Source organism: Schistocerca cancellata, chromosome 9 (assembly GCF_023864275.1).
Source record: "Schistocerca cancellata isolate TAMUIC-IGC-003103 chromosome 9, iqSchCanc2.1, whole genome shotgun sequence".
Lineage (NCBI taxonomy): Eukaryota > Metazoa > Arthropoda > Insecta > Orthoptera > Acrididae > Schistocerca > Schistocerca cancellata.
In genome coordinates, this window is record NC_064634.1 from 40,942,595 (window position 1) to 40,957,389 (window position 14,795).

A 14,795-nucleotide genomic window follows, 5' to 3' on the forward strand; every position below is an offset into this window, starting at 1 on the left:
TCGAAGGAAGTCAGTAGTAAGCGAGAAGTGAAGCGAGTCGGTAGCAGGTCTGAAGCGAGAGGTTGAGAGGAGCGGTGTGCCTGCCAGCCACCAGCTATGGTTTACAAGAGATTATAAACGGATGTACAGAGACATCAGCTAACTATTATAGTAAGAGGAATTAATATTACTGAATTAATCTTTTGGAGAAACTCAAGACTACTGAAGGTATGTTTGCTCAATGCTAGTTGTAAGATTATTGTAAAAAGTAAGTCCCATATGAACGTTTGTAAAATCATTTCATTCAGGATATAATTATTGCATTTCTAATTATAGTCCATCCCAAAAACCATCAACGTAAAACTTTGCAAAATTTTTATTGTTGTCAAAAAAAAGTTTAACTATGAATTACGCAACTTCAGTGAAATTAATTAAAGAATAACGTCAGCTTTGCTAATAAAGAATAATGTCAGTTTTGGTAATAAATACAGCCACTTATTATGAAAGCCCACCAGCAGCTAATAGAGTATACTAAAACAGAGTAAGTATACTCATGTCGCAGTTCGATGTAGTAGTCAGATGGCGATGCAGTAACAGTAAAAAAGGTAAGGAACAGTTTTGGGTTATTGCAGATAACGACTAAGGCCCACGACGACGACACATTCTCTGTTACTTCGAAATAATCAGAAAATCACTTTTAATAAGCATCAATGAAATTTGTATGCGAAGATACAGAAAGAAAATAAATTTCAAAGGGAAGATTTCATTTGTTATTATTAAGCAAGAGATAGAAATCCTAAGAAAAGGTTACATAGTTAGTTGTAAAAGAGAAGGTTATCAATAACAGAAGAGGTATAGAGGAGACGGGAAGGTTACTAATTTTTTTTTTTTTTTTTTTCGTTGGACGCGGTAAGGTATGGTCTACACGCAATTCGTGAGCGAATCCGGACAGACACAGGGATAATAAGAAGCTTCATCTTCGCACCAGATGCGATTTTCTCTGTATTATTACCTATTAATGATATCTCGTCTACACCTTTACTTGAGATAAACTTAGATATTTTGTGACTTCTGTTTCCGTATCATTTAATGAATCTGTATAATCAGCCTGATCAAGTCTGGAAATGAATAATATTTTTCTGACTTGCAATTCAGAGCGTCCAGTTTCTTACATCTCGGTAGGGGTGTACTGAGTCTCACGAACAGTTCTTTTATATTTTGAATACTTTTGTGATTTCAGTTTTGGCGCATATTTCGCATTTTGTGTAAATCCTCCTTCCATTTATGCAATTCAAGTTCAGTTATTGTTCAACAAAACCAACGTTGTACACAATTGGAGATTAAGCGGTTTCTCCCTCCTTCGTTTAACCAAAAAATTTAAAGTCTTTCTTTGTTACTGAAAGCAATTGTTGCTTATGTTTCCTGTTAGTTGTTTTTGTTCTGGACTTTAATTAGCAAATTTACGTTTTCTTCTAATGTTTGTAACGAAACGTCGACGACATTCGAATGAATGTTCAAGAAATTAACTAACATGTTACACATATGTAGGTCTTCAGGAGAAGTAGGTGATTTCAATTGCGTATTTGATCTTTGCAAGGTTGAAATCAGCAACTGGATTCCACATTACTGTGAAACTCTCGAACCATCATTAAGACAGATGCTACTAGCAACCACTCCTAAACATTACGGATAGTTAATGAGTTGCTGATTACAGCGAATAGCAACTGTGAACAGTTGTGTCAGAGAAACTATCAAAAGAAACTAGAATTCGCCTTACAAATTACGATCGCGCCGTGTCGTGTTATTTGCTTACTGATGTACCATCAACCTAGGATACGTGCCGCCTCGTTGCACATGCGATATCTGCTACAGCAATTATTTCCAACATGACAAATATTAATTATTCCTACTTAATCCTATTAATAAAATATAAACATCTTTCATAAATTGTGATTTGACAATAAACAATAGAAATATGCACGTGTGACACTTGCGCTAAACACTCACAGACGGCAGGTGGGAGCACTAGCAGTAGAGAGTATGTAAAAACACTACAGTCGTTGTCGTAAGGGGAAACGGAGCGATGTATCTAAAATCCAGTAGGGCACCATCGTTGGCTTTCGGACCAAAGGTGGAATCATATGTAAAACGCGTAAGTTTGTAAATTTAAAGCACACCGTGCACGGCAAAATGGCTCCATCCAAAACACACGTCGAGGTAACTGCGGTGCACCACGGTCCGTAGAAGTCAGGGATGAACGATGGATGCGGAGATGTGTACGGCCAAATAGAGGTGCAGATGTTGAGCATGTGACCGGCCAAAAGTGTCTCCTCAAGCTTCAGCATACGGGCCTCCGCAACAGGTGCCTGGTCCATGCACCCGTGCTGACTACTGTTCATCGGCGACGAAGGCTGGAATTTGCACTGCAGTGTTGCAGCTGGGCATCCACTCAGTGGCAACATGTTGCCTTTTGAGGTGAATCGCGTTCCGTGCTCCATTGGACATTCCATGTTGTTGTTGTGGTCTTCAGTCCTGAGACTGGTTTGATGCAGCTCTCCATGCTACTCTATCCTGTGCAAGCTTCTTCATCTCCCAGTACCTACTGCAGCCTACACCCTTCTGAATCTGCTTAGTGTATTCATCTCTTAGTCTCCCTCTACGATTTTTACCCTCCACGCTGCCCTCCAATACTAAATTGGTGATCCCTCGATGTCTCAGAACATGTCCTACCAACCGATCCCTTCTTCTAGTCAAGTGGTGCAACAAGCTCCTCTTCTCCCCAATTCTATTCCACACCTCCTCATCAGTTATGTGATCTACCCATTTAATCTTCAGCATTCTTCTGTAGCACCACATTTCGAAAGCTTCTATTCTCTTCTTGTCTAAGCTATTTATCGTCCACGTTTCATTTCCATACACGGCTACACTCCAAACAAATACTTTCAGAAACGACTTCCTGACATTTAAATCTATAGTCGATGTTAACAAATTTTTCTTCTTCAGAACTGCTTTCCTTGCCATTGCCAGTCTACATTTTATATCCAATCTACTTTGACCATCATCAGTGATTTTGCTCCCCAAATAGCAAAACTTCCTATGGACATGCCATAAAATCCCTAAAATCAAAAACTTCTAGTGACTATGACAATATATTAACATATTTGATTAAACAGTGTGCCTCTGAGATTAGTAACATTTTAAGTCATTTTTGTAACCAATCCTTTACCAGTGGAACATTTCCTGAATGTTGAGATATGCTGAAATTAAGCCTTTGTATAAGAAAGGATGTTGTGGGTTGGCAGGAGAACCAACACCGTGTTATTAGAGGAAGCCGAAAGGCGCGCGTTTTAGCTCACGCAGGCTGGCGTGAGGTCTGGAACAGGACAAGGAAATTAGAATTTAGAAAAACGGACGTAGCTGGTGGAATACTTAACTTTAATCCATTAATGATGAGCGTCGCTCTTGACTGTACATTATTCACAATATCAATAGTAACTGAACATGGCGCCTTGCTAGGTCGTAGCAAATGACGTAGCTGAAGGCTATGCTAACTATCGTCTCGGCAAATGAGAGCGTATTTTGTCACTGAACCATCGCTAGCAAACTGGGGCGAGTGCTAGGAAGTCTCTCTAGACCTGCCGTGTGGCGGCGCTCGGTCTGCAATCACTGATAGTGGCGACACGCGGGTCCGACGTATACTAACGGACCGTGGCCGATTTAAAGGCTACCACCTAGCAAGTGTGGTGTCTGGCGGTGACACCACAAAGGAGATAAAGGATTACCGTCAAAGTTCAGTCCAAGGGCCAGGTCCATCTGCGATAAGGCAAGTTTGCCAGGAGAATTGCAACACCTCAAGGACACCTTCAAGAAAAATGGATACAGTGAGACACAAATAAGGAGAGCTCTGAAGACCGACAGCAAGAAGGGAGAAGAGAGATCGGATGAAGTCGAAGCAATGGGCTGTGCGTTCTTGCCATACGCGGGTCCTCCAACGGCCAAGATCGCGAGAATTCTCAAGATACATAAAGTGAAGGCCGTTTTCTGCGCAGCGGGAAAAATCAAAGACCTTCTCGGTTCAACCAAGGATCCACTAGGTCTGACGGCATGTACAAGATAGGATGCGAAAGTGGGATGCAATATATGGGACAGACGCAGCATTGCATCTCACAGCGCCGCAATGAACACATCAGGCATGTACGTTTGGGCCAGACCAACAAATCTGCTGTGGCGGAACATAGTATTGACGAGAAGCACACCTTCGATTTCGAGGATACAAAATATGCAGTACAAACGGATTTTGGGACTCAGTATTCAAAGAGTCCATAGAAAACATCCTATATCCAATTCCTAATCCTCCTCCCACCCCCAAAAATACCAAGCATCTCGCTAACCTCAGGCAAGTACCAGACACACACAGAACATTCATCACATCACGCAGACACCCAAAAACTACAGAAATATCCATACACACAGGTACAAGGTGTAGTAAAGGCCGCAAGGCTATGTACTCCCCCACACACTTCCCCAAAGAGGGGAAAGTATTAGATGAGAGTGAGTCAGACGATATCCCGACACTTCGCCTGAAGATGATAGAGACGCATTCGATCGAAACGTTGCTACGAGACGACGGCGCTACTCGGCTGACAACCCGTGAAGACATGAAATTCGCCGAGAAAGCCTGCACTCACAAATACAATATTATCAAAGTCACAACTCGGATTTCTGAAGGGTTCCGATATTGAGAAGGCTGTCTACACACACACTGAGAATATTCTCAATTCATTATAGGCTACTGGCATATTTTGTGATCTGTCAAAGGCAATGACTGTGTAAATCACAACATACTTTTAAGTAGATTAGAATATTACGGTGCAACAGGAAATGCTGCAGATTGGTTCAAATCCTTTAACTCTGACAGAAAACAAAGAGTGTCAATAGTAAAGAGAGGTATATTAAGATATTAGGCGTCAACCAATAACATGTGTTGTCCTCCAAGGTTGCCCCCTAGGGCCCCTTATTTTTTCTTGTGTATATCAATGACCTTTCATCAGTAACATCTCCGCCCCCCGGTAGCTGAATGGTCAGCGTGACTGATTGTCATTCCTCTGGGCACGGGTTCGATTCCCTGCCGGGTCGGAGAATTTTCTCAGCCCAGTGACTGGGTGTTGTGCTGTCCTCATCATCATCCTATCATCCTCATCGACTGCAGGTCGCCAAAGTGGCGTCAAATTGAAAGACCGGCACATAGCGAACGGTCTGCCCGACGGGGCGCCCTAGCCATACGATTACATTGCATACATCAGTAACATTACCATATGCTAAACTGGTTTTGTTTAATATGATATAAACATTGCAATAAACATAAAATCAATTACAGACTTAGGAAAGTTGACTAATGAAATTTTCATAGACTTCCATAAATGGTTCCTAGGCAATTCTCTGTCACTAAACCGTGAAAAAAACACTATCCAGTTCATAACATGTAAAATGTGTCCTGCCAGTATATGCCTAAAATATGACGACAAGCAGATAGAAGAAGGTGACAGTGTTAAATTCTTGGAATTATAGCTCGATAATAAATTTAACTGGGAGGAACACATCACACAGCTGGCAAAGCGCCTAAACAAATCTTTATTTTCTATGCGAATGCTGTCAGACACAGGTAACATAAAAATAAAAAAAGCTAGCGTACACCGCTTATTTTCATTCCATAATGTCATACGGGATTATTTTCTGGCGTAACACATCAATCCACGCTAAAGTCTTCCGAGCCCAAAAACGTGCAGTCGATTTATTTGTGGTGTAAAGTCAAAAACGTGCTACAGATGACTGTTTAAGGAACTGGGGATACTAACTACTGTTTCGCGATATATTTATTGGTTGCGTCATGCGTCAAGTATCAAGCCCCGAGTTTACAATATGGATAAAATAGCAATAAGAATAACTTTCACAAAGATTTAAAGTCACTTTGTTCAGAAAGGTGTCCACAATCCAGCAATACACATTTTCAATGGCACGCCAATAACCACAAAAAGTTTAACTAATAATAAATTTCAGTTCGAGAAGATTGTAAAGCAGTTATTGGTGGTCAGCTCATTCTACTCCATTGAGGAATTTCTTAGCAGTGATGTGTGTATGTTATTGATAACATCACATAATGTGAATATTGTATACAATCTGACTTTTGTACAGATTTTATGCAATAGTGCGATCGTTGTAAATAAGAGCTGAAAATACTTATTTTTTTTATTTTTCTGTTTGATGATGCATGGTTAGAATAACCTAACAATTATCACATACATCTAAGTGTATTGAACATTTAACATTTGGTGATAAGTTATATCCTTTTAAATGAAAATACGCTTAAGATTCCACATCCACGATAGCAATTTCTTTTGGGATCTGTGGAAGGTACTTTATCAGCAGTTCTTATTCTACAAGTACACTCCTGGAAATGGAAAAAAGAACACATTGACACCGGTGTGTCAGACCCACCATACTTGTTCCGGACACTGCGAGAGGGCTGTACAAGCAATGATCACACGCACGGCACAGCGGACACACCAGGAACCGCGGTGTTGGCCGTCGAATGGCGCTAGCTGCGCAGCATTTGTGCACCGCCGCCGTCAGTGTCAGCCAGTTTGCCGTGGCATACGGAGCTCCATCGCAGTCTTTAACACTGGTAGCATGCCGCGACAGCGTGGACGTGAACCGTATGTGCAGTTGACGGACTTTGAGCGAGGGCGTATAGTGGGCATGCGGGAGGCCGGGTGGACGTACCGCCGAATTGCTCAACACGTGGGGCGTGAGGTCTCCACAGTACATCGATGTTGTCGCCAGTGGTCGGCGGAAGGTGCACGTGCCCGTCGACCTGGCACCGGACCGCAGCGACGCACGGATGCACGCCAAGACCGTAGGATCCTACGCAGTGCCGTAGGGGACCGCACCGCCACTTCCCAGCAAATTAGGGACACTGTTGCTCCTGGGGTATCGGCGAGGACCATTCGCAACCGTCTCCATGAAGCTGGGCTACGGTCCCGCACACCGTTAGGCCGTCTTCCGCTCACGCCCCAACATCGTGCAGCCCGCCTCCAGTGGTGTCGCGACAGGCGTGAATGGAGGGACGAATGGAGACGTGTCGTCTTCAGCGATGAGAGTCGCTTCTGCCTTGGTGCCAATGATGGTCGTATGCGTGTTTGGCGCCGTGCAGGTGAGCGCCACAATCAGGACTGCATACGACCGAGGCACACAGGGCCAACACCCGGCATCATGGTGTGGGGAGCGATCTCCTACACTGGCCGTACACCACTGGTGATCGTCGAGGGGACACTGAATAGTGCACGGTACATCCAAACCGTCATCGAACCCATCGTTCTACCATTCCTAGACCGGCAAGGGAACTTGCTGTTCCAACAGGACAATGCACGTCCGCATGTATCCCGTGCCACCCAACGTGCTCTAGAAGGTGTAAGTCAACTACCCTGGCCAGCGAGATCTCCGGATCTGTCCCCCATTGAGCATGTTTGGGACTGGATGAAGCGTCGTCTCACGCGGTCTGCACGTCCAGCACGAACGCTGGTCCAACTGAGGCGCCAGGTGGAAATGGCATGGCAAGCCGTTCCACAGGACTACATCCAGCATCTCTACGATCGTCTCCATGGGAGTATAGCAGCCTGCATTGCTGCGAAAGGTGGATATACACTGTACTAGTGCCGACATTGTGCATGCTCTGTTGCCTGTGTCTATGTGCCTGTGGTTCTGTCAGTGTGATCATGTGATGTATCTGACCCCAGGAATGTGTCAATAAAGTTTCCCCTTCCTGGGACAATGAATTCACGGTGTTCTTATTTCAATTTCCAGGAGTGTATTTATTGTGTATTCTTGTTTTCTCACATGTTCCACACCCCAGGGGATCTCCTCACTATCGATTAGCTGGAATTAAAAAGTACACCTAATCGAATCTAATTAACCCTAAATTTCACCGCACTGTCCTAACGGATGTGTTCGTATTATGCCCCACATTGATTTCTGCGATTGTTTCAAGTGCACTGCCGCGGTGAGAGATAGTGCCTGAAATTTGGTATTCTGCATATTCTTGACACTGTGAATCTCGGAATATTGAATTTCCTAACCATTTCCGAAACAGAATGTCCCATCGTGTAGTTCGAACTACCACTCCGCGTTCAGAACCTGTTAATTCCCGTCGTGCAGCCATAATCACGTTGGAAACCTTTTCACATGACTCAGCTGGACACAAATGACAGCCCCTCAATGTACTGCCCTGTTGTATCTTATGTACGCTATACTACCGCCATCTGTACATGGCCATAACGCTATAACATGACTTCTGTCACTCTAGTGTACGTAAAATAGTAGTTTCACCTCACTCAGACTTAGCTTCCACAAATTCACCCGGGCAACAGACCGTGGCACATTTGACCCTATAGTAGTTGTTTATGGCTTATTAAATAAGCCACAGCTGCAAAGTACTAACACGAATTCTTTACAGACGAATGGAAAAACTTGTAGAAGCCGACCTCGGGGAAGATCAGTTTGGATTCCGTAGAAATGTTGCAACACGTGAGGCAATACTGACCCTACGACTTATCTTAGAAGAAAGATTCAGGAAAGGCAAACCTACGTTTCTAGCATTTATAGACTTAGAGAAAGCTTTTAACAATGTTGCCTGGAATACTCTCTTTCAAATTCTAAAGGTGGCAGGGGTAAAATACAGGGAGCGAAAGGCTATTTACAATTTGTACAGAAAGCAGATGGCAGTTATAAGAGTCGAGGGACATGAAAGGAAAGCAGTGGTTAGGAAGGGAGTGAGACAGGGTTGTAGCCTCTCCCCGACGTTATTCAATCTCTATATTGAGCAAGCAGTAAAGGAAACAAAAGAACAATTTGGCGTAGGTATTAAAATCCGTGGAGAAAAAATAAAAACTTTGAGGTTCGCCGATGACATTGTAATTCTGTCAGAGACAGCAAAGGACTTGGAAGAGCAGTTGAACGGAATGGATGGTGTCTTGAAGGGAGGATATAAGATGAACATCAACAAAAGCAAAACGAGGATAATGGAATGTAGTCGAATTAAGTCGGGTGATGCTGAGGGTATTAGATTAGGAAATGAGACACTTAAAGTAGTAAAGGAGTTTTGCTATTTGGGGAGCAAAATAACTGATGATGGTCGAAGTAGAGAGGATATAAAATGTAGACTGGAAATAGCAAGGAAAGCATTTCTGAAGAAGAGAAATTTGTTAACATCGAGTATAGATTTAAGTGTCAGAAAGTCGTTTCTGAAAGTATTTGTATGGAGTGTAGCCATGTACGGAAGTGAAACATGGACGGTAAATAGTTTGGACAAGAAGAGAATAGAAGCTTTTGAAATGTGGTGCTACAGAAGAATGCTGAAGATTAGATGGGTAGATCACATAACTAATGAGGAAGTACTGAAGAGGATTGGGGAGAAGATAGGTTTGTGGCACAACTTGACCAGAAGAAGGGATCGGTTGTTAGGACATGTTCTGAGGCATCAAGGGATCACCAGTTTAGTATTGGAGGGCAGCGTGGAGGGTAAAAATCATAGGGGGAGACCAAGAGATGAATACACTAAGCAGATTCAGAAGCTTGCACAGGATAGAGTAGCATGGAGAGCTGTATCAAACCAGTCTCAAGACTGAAGACCACAACAACAACAACATAGTTGTTTATCCAACAATGATGAGACTCACTGCTTCCCTGCGGTTTGCTTCGAGACGGTTTGCATGGGACACAAAAAAATACATGTCCGAAAGCACCAAACTCACGTAGGCATGGAAATGGCACCATCAAGCAAAACTCCATTTCCCAAGATGCGATTTTACACGTTGCCAAGGTTATTTCGATAACTAGAAATGTATTCGCAATTGCGAATATGATCAGACTCGAGCTACACAATATACTGGCGACAGTGAAAATTTGTGCCTGACTGAGACTCGAAACTGATTTTCCCGCTTTACGCGAGCGGTCGTCTTAACCTGCGCATGCATGCATGCCTCAGACATACTGCACAGTACTTCGTCAAACACAGGCGCTGCAATATGGTATTTCATGCCAAGACAAGACCCTGACAGTAACCGTATGTCTCTCTCTGTGCAGGAATCACAGCAATTGTGGTAGTACCGAATATATGACACACGGTGACAAATGGATATCTGTGTCTGTCCTGGAAACTTGATCGGATGTCCAACGTGGTTAAGGGGCCGTCCGCATACAACGGGAAACCTGGGTTCGACTCCCCGCGCAACACAAGTTTTCATTGTCACCAATGTCCGCCCCCGGTAGCTGAGTGGTCAGCGGGACAGAATGTCAGTCCTCGGGGCGCGGGTTCGATTCCCGGCTGGGTCGGAGATTATCTCCGCTCAGAGACTGGGTATTGTGTTGTCCCAATCATCATCATTTCATCCCCATCGACGCGCAAGTCGCCGAAGCGGCGTCAAATCGAAAGACTTGCACCCGGCGAACGGTCTACCCAACGGGAGGCCCTAGTCACGCGACATTTTATTTATTGTCATCAATAGTTTGTGCATTTAGAGTTTGATCATATTCGGAACTGCGAATGCATTTCATATATGTCAAACAGCTGTCGATCGCAGCAATGTCTGCATGCATATCTGAAGGACACACTGCAGAGCGCAAAACCACAGGCACTGCAATATAATTGTTTCGATTACGCTGCAGAATTGTCGCTGAGAACTGTCTACAGTCCTGACATCTCCCCGTGCTGTTTTCACATTTTTGAGCCCTGAAAAGACATTCGTCGCTGTCAGTTAGTTTTGGATGAAGAGGTGCATGCTTGGGCACATTCCTGGTTGTGTAGGTAACAGCAAACATTTTTCCAAGAAGGGATTGTCTGTCCTGTTTCACAATGGGATAAATGTATGGCAGGAAGTTTTGAAATAATAGACAGTTTACTTAATTTTTTTTCCATCCGTCCCATTTTCGTTTGCCTGCCACTTTCTGTACCAGTTGTAGGTGGTGATTATATAGCGCGATTCAGCTGCCGCTACCTATAGGTTTTATACAACCCACAACACCTTCAGAAACCAGACATGCCCACTGCGTGCAAACTGTTAGTCCAATGGAAAAAACCAACAGGATATTCGTACATGAAATTTAATGTAGTTAATTTTTGGACACATCAACAAAAGCAAAACGAGAATAATGGAATATAGACTAATTAAATCAGATAATGCTGAGGGTGTTTGATTAGGAAATGACACACTTAAAGTAGTAAATGACTATTGCTATTTGGGAAGAAAAATAACTGTTGATGGTCGAAATAGAGAGGATATAAAACGTAGACTGGCTGTGGCTAGGAAAGCGTTTCTGAAGAAGAGCAATTTGTTACAATCGAGTATAGATTTAAGTTTCAGGAAGTCTTTCCTAAAAGTATTTGTATGGATTATAGCCGCATATGGAAATTAAACACGGACAATAATCAGTTTAGACAAGAAGAGAATAGAAGCCTTCGAAATGTGGTGCTACGGAAGAATGCTGAAGACTGGATGGGTAGATCGCATAACTAGTGAGTAGACATTGTACAGAATTGGGGAGAAGAGGAATTTGTGGCACACCTTGACTAGAAGAAGGGATCGCTTAGTAGGACATGTTCTGAGGCATCAAGGGATCACCAATTTAGTACTGGAGGACAGCGGGGAGGGTAAAAATCGTAGAGGGAGACCAAGAGATCAATACACTATGCATATTCAGAAGGATGTAGGTTGCAGTAGTTATTCGGACATGAAGAGGCTTGCACAGGATAGAGCAGGATGGAGAACTGCATCAAACCAGTCTTTGGACCGAAGACCACAACAACAATTTTTGTACTGGGGTAAGTTTTCGCTGGAGGCTACGGTTTTCAAGTTACTCTAGAAAATCGCGTTTTTCTTTAATAAACCGGAAACTACTGGAAATGTATCGAAGTACAACATTTAACTAAATTAAATTTCCTACAAAAAATCCGTCCATTTTTTCTTTAGGACAGTTTGGCGTAGGGAGCAAGAAAATACGAAAATTTGCTCGTGGTACCCTATGTGTACAAAACGTTGGTTAAGAAAAAAATAAGCTGTGAGCTTTGATTGGTTGGTTGGTTTTTTTGGGGAAGGAGACCAGACAGCGTGGTCATCGGTCTCATCGGATTAAGGAAGGATGGGGAAGGAAGTCGGCCGTGCCCTTTCAGAGGAACCATCCCGGCATTTGCCTGGAGTGATTTAGGGAAATCACGGAAAACGTAAATCAGGATGGCCGGACGCGGGATTGAACCGTCGTCCTCCCGAATGCGAGTCCAGTGTCTAACCACTGCGCCACCTCGCTCGGTGTGTGAGCTTTGATTTAAGTATCTGAAGGGAAAAATAAGATAATTCCTGGGTTGATACGACCCTTGTTTCCTGCAGGGTGCAGCTGTACCCCGTGCAAGCGGCAGCGGCCGCAGCTCCTGCCACGGTGGGCGTCGGCGCTGTCCAGTACCCAGATGGAGCCGCCGTTCCTGCCACGGTCGGCACGGTCCAGTACCCAGCTGTTCCTGCCACGGTCGGCACGGTCCAGTACCCAGCTGTTCCTGCCACAGTCGGTGCGGCCCAGTACCCAGCTGTTCCTGCAGCGGTCGGCGCGGCGCAGTATCCAGCGGCGGCGCCGCTGTACCCAGCTGGTGCCCCTGTCACGGTCGCCACTGCCCAGTACCCTGCGGCAGCGGCCGTCCCGGCCTACTCCACCCCCGTGGTCGCCCCCGCTGCGGCCCCCGCAGCAGCCGTGCAGCCGGTGGTGATCCCGTACGCTGCCAGCGCCACCTCGACCGCCACGGTGCACGGCGGCACGCCCTTCAAGCTGCTCTTCTCGCGCTTCCCGCCGCTGCTGGAGGGCTTCGTCCAGCGCATGCAGAACTACTTCTCCACCTACAACCACCCCACCACTGTGCTGTTCCCGGCGCCTGCGCCTGCGCCCGCCCCCGCACCAGTGCCGTTCCCCGTGCCACTGCCCGCCCCCGCCCCCGCGCCCGCTCCCGCCCCTGTTCCCGCCCCCGCGCTGCCTCCGGCGTTGCCAGCAGTCCCCGTGGTCCCCGTAGCGCCTGCAGCGCCAGTTTTTCCACCGCAGCCGGATTTCCCCGCCGCCTCCGACGAGGAGGCGTCAGCTGCTGCCACCACGACCACCACCGAGGCGCCTACGACGACCACCACGACACCAGCGCCCACCACCACCACCACGACCACCACCACCACTACGACTACACCGCCACCTCCTCCCCCACCTCCCCCACCGCCGCCACCACAACAGCCGGAGAACGGCGGGTTCGACTTCGAGTCTGCAGGGGGCGGCGGCGTTGGTGACGTGGCCAGTGGAGGGTACTCTTACGAGCCGCCGGCGCGCAACCCCTTCAACTACCCAATCAGGCCCAGGACTTTCAGGCCAAACCAGCCTCAGGGGGGACGCGGGGGATACTTCTACAACAGGCGGTGACCACGGCTCAAGAATGACTTACTACAGGAACTGTGCTGCAATTCCACACTGTGATCTGATACCGTTATATCAATACCTGCTATTACTGATACTAAAAGTTGTTACTGTGCAGGAATCCTCCTCCACAGGCTAACCCTCCAGAAAAAGGGTCAATATTCCGGACGTTTTTCGTGGACAGTAGGTATCAGTAGCATCTAACCAAGATAGACGAAGTGATGTTTGTCTTTAGGCTGCATAACTGCATGGTCACTATCACCCTACTGAGAACATCCAAAATTTTGCTGTGAGAGAAATAAAAATAACAAAAATATTCGAAGCAAAATGGAAAAGAAAAAACGATGGTCTTAAGTACAAATTGGATGAGGTATTTGAAATACGGCATTGATGTCCACTTGATTAAAAGCAGGTTAGAAAGTTTTCTTCTGTGTAACAGCTTAGATGTTACTTTCTTTCCCTTACAAAAGAAGTGATATGTTTTCTACGTCATTACCTAATAGAGAGGGCAACTCTCCTGCAAAACTATGGCGTGCACTCTATGTCATCATCAAAAAAACTATCTAGGAAGGGATGTGAGTGTAGGCTTCTGCTTCCGCGATCATCTTCAACAAAACGTTCCAGGGAATATGACAAAATCGTCTTGTCGTTTACTGTAAATAAGTCACCCTGATGAAGGCCACTTTCAACAGCGACCGAAACGTTAGTTGTAGAAACAACATGGTGCCGCAGACGCAGACCCGCAAACGTCTTATTGAAGGTCTTGGTTACTGTTGTCAACAACCCTTGAGTATTCTCCTTGACAGAGACATCGCTGAACCCAAGAGCTCACTAGAGCTTCCCTGCTGCCCAGTTTGGCTGGTGAACATGCTACTTCATGAATCAATGTATCCTATCCCGTTTCACAATGGTGTCATGCCTCTGTGAAAACACATAGCCATGATGAAGAACTCCCTTTCATTTCTATTGTTTTAGCTCAATCTAGAAAAGTATGTATCTGGGATGACCTTCCGTTTTGTAACTACTAGAGGAGCGAAGTACACAGAGCGGTTTCATTTCCTATTCTTTTACCTTCTTTCCCAACAGAGAAGGAAAAAGACTATCTTTAAAAGATGATACTGTGAGCTGCATTTATAAATTTGTTCCCTGTGTACATTACTGACTTCTGTCTGCTGCCATCCTAAGTACTACTATGGTACTTGCCAAACTGCTGTAATTGGCACCAGGTGCACCAACACTTGATCGAACAACACATAAGAAAAGAAGAACGGTCACCATCATTATTGGCTAGTTAAAGAGAGAGCGTAAATAACAAACCAAAGCTGTGA

At 45.1% G+C, this 14,795-nt stretch overlaps 1 protein-coding gene across 1 annotated transcript in view; it reads left to right on the forward strand.

The window, feature by feature from the left end:
• The window catches only part of LOC126100775 (ice-structuring glycoprotein-like), a 47,759-nt gene extending 34,286 nt beyond the window's left edge, over positions 1 to 13,473 (forward strand). Inside the window, exons 3-4 of the mRNA XM_049911395.1 lie at positions 12,414 to 12,930; positions 13,291 to 13,473. Of these exons, the coding sequence (XP_049767352.1) occupies positions 12,414 to 12,930; positions 13,291 to 13,473 (700 nt within the window). The remainder of the gene's footprint in view (positions 1 to 12,413; positions 12,931 to 13,290) is intronic.
• Positions 13,474 to 14,795: the final 1,322 nt, after the last annotated feature.